General features: G+C 38.6%; 1 protein-coding gene across 1 annotated transcript; it reads left to right on the forward strand.

The window, feature by feature from the left end:
* The first annotated feature begins 255 nt into the window (after positions 1–255).
* LOC140802233 (multiple organellar RNA editing factor 8, chloroplastic/mitochondrial-like) lies at positions 256–4,542 on the forward strand. The gene is made up of 4 exons (XM_073157679.1): positions 256–697; positions 1,186–1,283; positions 1,373–1,438; positions 3,411–4,542. The coding sequence occupies exons 1-4, from the start codon at positions 327–329 to the stop codon at positions 4,217–4,219; spliced, it is 1,344 nt and encodes a 447-aa protein (XP_073013780.1). The 5' UTR covers positions 256–326; the 3' UTR covers positions 4,220–4,542.
* Positions 4,543–5,333: the final 791 nt, after the last annotated feature.

Consider the following 5,333-nt stretch of genomic DNA (forward strand, 5'->3'; position numbering starts at 1 on the left):
AATATGTTATGATTTAAGTCTTTATTTAAAATTAATATGACCCATAATATTAAATCCATGACAAATAGAAACATATAATTTTTTATTTTAAAAATATTTTTATATCACAATTAATCGTATATCTCACGGAAAAAGGGTTAGAAACAAGTCATCTCGCCTTTTCGATGCAGACGGAATTCCGTGTAGGTGCTTCAATTTTTAAGTCATAGGGCACTTTTTTTTTTCTTTTTTGCAAATTGCCCTTAACTACAGTCTGTATAAAATATTAAAATGCCAGGGTTTATCACTCATTTCATCAGCTTCCCTTCCGTTTCCTAGGTTTCCAAATGGCTACCCGATCCCTCCTGTCGAAGGTCTCCTCTCTCTCCCTGCTTTCCTCTCGCTCCTTCCTCTCTTCCTCATCGTCTCTCCTCCGCCTCCGCCCCCTCATAGCCGCGGACCTTCTCCTCCACCGTCGCCTACCGGCCATCGCCGCCATTCGATGCTTCTCGTCGCAGCCGACCACTTCGTCGCTCCGGGATTCCTCTCCGAACTGGAGTAACCGCCCACCGAAAGAGACCATCCTCTTAGATGGCTGCGATTTCGAGCACTGGCTCGTCGTCATGGAGCCGCCTCCGGGTCCGGCCGGGAATCCTGATGTCTCTCGTGATGAGATAATTGATAGCTACATAAAGACGCTTGCCATGATCGTTGGGAGGTTTGCGCTTCCTAACCCTAACTTGTATTTAATTGGAATTCGAGGTTTAGTTGGTTGGGATGATAAGTGGGGTTCTGTAGAGCTTGAAAGATCTAATAGTAGCCTCTCTTTTTTTTTTCTGCTCCTTTCTTTTTTTTTTCTGAGGTGCTTTCGAAGATTGATTCGTTTTTTACTTGGCTCAGGAGATGTCTTTCAGTTTGCTATACATGTCTAAATTGAAAAAGAAGCTGCTATTATTCATCCGGTATTAACTTTAGATAAAATTTTCGCTGCCATATAAGACTAGGCATGTTCTCTAGAATTCCATGACTTGTTAACTTCAGCCTGTTGGTTTCCGATACTTGCCTAAATCTTTGGACTGGGATGATAAATTTGATTTAGGGATTAGAAGAACAGTAGTTTGTTGGATAACTTATTGAGATGATTGACCTTGTGTTATTGTTCTTTATTGTTTATTCCTTTGTATTTCAATTGCTGTTATGTTGCAGTGAAGAAGAAGCAAGGCAGAAAATATACTCCGTTTCGACAAGGCATTACTTTGCTTTTGGATGCTTGGTCTCTGAGGAGCTTTCATATAAGATCAAGGGTATGCCTTCTACAATCTTGTCCCAACTATGTATTGCTTTTGTATAAGCATAATGCTAATTTTTTGCCTTTTCTCTCAAAATGATGCAGAGTTGCCAAAGGTTCGCTGGGTTCTTCCTGATTCCTACCTGGATGTCAAGAATAAGGACTATGGAGGTGAGTTCCAAAAGAAGCCTATAAAAGTCAACCTGTATTGTTATTTTGTCTTTTAAGTGAAATAAGTAACTTCAGTATTTCTTCATGGGTACAACAGTTGAGATGCATTTGAGATTTTTAATTTGATTGATGTTTATCCTTATAATCACATACACAGCCTGTTTTGAGATGATGGTTTTCTACCCCTATGATTTTATTTTTCTTTTTTTGTATGTGTTAGTAAATAGACGGTAATTCCGACATGAGAGGTTCCGTGGAGTTAAGGTCACTTTCAAGATGCCATCTAATGGGGTTTGAAAAACCTGATCGATATTATAGTCACTATTGACTTAACTTTTCTCTTAATTTTCAGTTTAATGAGTTTAAAATTGTTGTTCTGATGAGTAGTTTGGGTACTCACAAGGTTCACTATGTGCTGCTTAATCGTGCTTGACCACGGTATTACCTAATAGGAGTAATTACAGCTGTCGTTATGCATGGCTTCTATAAATTTGTGCCTAATGAGACTTACGAACACAGATTTGAATTTTGCCATATATGGGGCAATTAGGAGAAATAAATGTTGACTAGTAATGGAAAGAGATAAAAGTTAAGTAATCAATGCTAATTTCAAACCTAAAGCTCAATCAATCATCGCCGCCGCCATTCACTTTCAATATAGGGCTATGATTAAAACTTACAAACCCTAAAGGCATCAACATCTTGTTTCGGTTGAAACTTGATCCATTAAAATTGAAACAAACTGAACCAACCTGATTCCATCATTTTTTCTATATTGGATCGTGTTTTGGATCGAGATTGACCTATTTTTCAAACCATGGTTGCTATTATCTCTTGTGGGGTTTGGACAACCATGCATGTCTGAGAACTTTATGTCCATAGGATTTCGTCTCTCTAAAACTTATTTAGTGTAAAGTCTGCTGGTTCTTTTTCTAGTCTCTTGTTGTATTCCCCACATTGTTGCTAAGAGGCTTGAACAATATTGGTGATGTTATTTTCTTCTACTTTAATTAGAATAATATTAACTTTCTCTGCTTCCATTGCAGTAATGTTGACTTTTTTGCTTTGAGTGTACTATCTTTAGCATTTATTGCTTCGCTTGTGAGAACAAATACTTGATGTTATTTCTTTGTTTTCGTCACTACAGTTGAAGTTATTGTTAATTTGCTCTAGAGGATGATAACTGGGATGCCATATTTTTGTTTCTGCCATGTTAATTGATGTTATTGGTAATTTGTTACTATGAATGATAGTTGTTCTTTTGTGTTGATTCATATTCTTTCATCCACTATATTAAGATATTGATAAAAGATATTAAAATTCATTGTTTACCATAGATGTGGTGACGGCATGGAGCCAATAACATACTCAAATTTTGATGATTTTGTTCCTGCCATCTAAATTCTTGCAGTATTTTCTTCATTGATTAGTTCCTTGTTGATTCTTGATGAATTGTTTTGCACATAAAATTGTCCCTGTCGATCTATACACCTTAATACAATGCAATGGCTTGTCATTCTTTGCTAGGCTTACTGTGTGATATAGAAAACAAGAAATTAGCTGGTTTGCAGCCTTGATGCCAGATTTAATCTTGGTCTTGTGGCTTTCTTTATCTGAAGAAAATCTGGGATGAATTGGAATTGCCAGAAACCTAGTTGATAGTTGCACAGCTTTTCTAATATAAGATTTAGGTGTAACCATCAACATGTAAGATCTAGGACTTTTGCTAATTCTCAATGCTCTACTAGCATGGCCTAACATATATTATGATTTTGTAAGAATGATGACTTTGGTGAACTAAAATAGGTGATTGTAGTGGACTTAGAAGGCTGATTCTTCATAAGAGATCATTTTGCTTCCTTGCATGGATACTTGCTAGTTTTCTTCTATTGATGCACATAGAATCTTAATTGGGGAAATGCTAAGTAACACAGATAGTTTCTCATTTCCTAATTTTTTCCTATTGTTGCAGGTGAACCTTTCATAGATGGTCAAGCTGTTCCTTATGACCCTAAATACCATGAGGAGTGGGTTCGGAATAATGCCCGTGCAAACGAGAGATCCAGGCGCAATGATAGGCCCCGCAATTTTGATAGGTCAAGGAACTTTGAACGCAGGAGGGAAAACATGCAGAATTTCCAAAATAGAGAGGCACCTCCGATGCCAAACCAGGAATTCCAAAACCGTGATGGTAGTCCTATGCCACCTCGTGACGCCCCTCCAATGCCAAATTCTCACAATGCCATGCCGCAACCACCTAATCGTGATTTCAATGCCATGCCGAATCGCTCTGGTATGGCACCGCCTCCTAACGTGAGTGGTCCACCCAACAGTTACCAGAACCAAATGCCTAACCCACAAAGCAGCTACATGCCAGGTAGTAGACCTGGTTATCAAGGAGGTGGCCCAGGATACCAAGGAGGTAATCCTGGTGGGTTCATGCCTAGTGGCCCTGGTTATCAGGGAGGTGGTCCAGGATACCAAGGTGGTAATCCTGGCGGGAACATGCCTGGTGGCCCTGGTTATCAGGGAGGTGGCCCTGGTTATCAGGGAGGTGGCCCAGGTTACCAGGGTGGTAATCCTGGTGGGAACATGCCTGGTGGCCGTGATTATGAGGGAGGCAATCCACCGTATCAAGGAGGAAACCCTGGCTATCCGGGAGGAGTCAATCAAGGAGCTGGCCACAGTCAAGGAGGCAGCCCTAACTATGAACAGGGTGGATCAGGTTATGGAGGACCTGCTTATCAGGGAAGAGATGTTCCTGGAAGGGATTACCAGTAAAACATTAGAAGTAGAGATGTGTAGAACTGAGAACAATTTTGGAAAAATCTGTAGTTAGTGTCTGAGATTTGCCAGAATAGCACTTAGAATGGAACTTATTGATAATTATTTTCATGGTATGGATTACATGCAGGTCTAGCTGGTAGTAGTGTCTATCTGGTTTTCCCTTTTATAGAGCCGAGTTTTGCAGGGATAACAAAGTTACACCTATCAGTCAATGGAGTTCAGGCATGTGTCCAGTAACATCATTGCATGATATCTATATATTATTTGTATGGACTAATCAGGCTAACGTGTATGGAAGTTCTCTCTATGTTTGCCTATTCGATGGATGTTTTCTTTTAATTGTTATGGTATTTTTTAGAATTTACGTCATATAGAATTAGGTAGCTTCAGCCATTTTATTGGGCGCATATGTTTGTTTTATCTAGTGCTTGATAAATTTAGTTGCTTTGTAGCGGATGTAATGCGTAATCTTTCTCGTTTCTTGCTTGAGCAATATTGTTTTATTTGATGCTCTAGTATTGAGTAGCGCAATACTAGCTTTGTTCAACATATCTAGTGTTGGATATCTTGCTTGATGCTCATATAGATCAAAATCACAAGGTTATTAAAAGTGTGAAATATTTTGTTTTTTAACGTTTTCGCTTTATTTGTTGTTCTTTCCTGAAATATGAGGCCATCTCTGGATTAGTGCTTCATTTATGTCTTGTTTTTCTTTACTCATTTTCGGTATATTAGATGCCCAATATTTCAGAGGTATAAAAACTTACTACGAAAAGGTTTATACCACTCATGTGATTTGTGAAAATAAATATTGTGATGTTTGCCGACATCAAAGAATTGAAACTTTCCTCGTGTTGCAAGTTGCAACGAGGACAGTAGTGGTGATGCAACTCGGGTTTATCCCAAGTCAAATGGGTCAAACAAATTGTAGAAAGTCGGCTAAAATTAAAATACTTCGGAATTTACTTCCAAAAAATGAAAGTGTTTTTTAGCTGTCTTTGTTTGCACTTGAGACAAGTTCAGTTGATGAACAAATTGATCAAAATGTTTCCTTTCTCGACAGAAGAACCGATTTCAAGATCAGGTAGGCTTGTTATCCATGGCAATG

This window comes from Typha latifolia, chromosome 15, assembly GCF_019914945.1.
Source record: "Typha latifolia isolate L0001 chromosome 15, TyphaL0001v2, whole genome shotgun sequence".
In the NCBI taxonomy this organism is placed as follows: domain Eukaryota; kingdom Viridiplantae; phylum Streptophyta; class Magnoliopsida; order Poales; family Typhaceae; genus Typha; species Typha latifolia.

What these genes read in the sequence shown, in the direction of transcription:
- LOC140802233 (XM_073157679.1), top strand. Translation starts at nt 327, where the DNA reads ATGGCTACCCGATCCCTCCTGTCGAAGGTCTCCTCTCTCTCCCTGCTT. An exon ending in GCTTTCATATAAGATCAAGG is followed by an intron (nt 1,284 to 1,372) that starts GTATGCCTTCTA and finishes AAAATGATGCAG; the next exon opens with AGTTGCCAAAGGTTCGCTGG. An exon ending in CAAGAATAAGGACTATGGAG is followed by an intron (nt 1,439 to 3,410) that starts GTGAGTTCCAAA and finishes CTATTGTTGCAG; the next exon opens with GTGAACCTTTCATAGATGGT.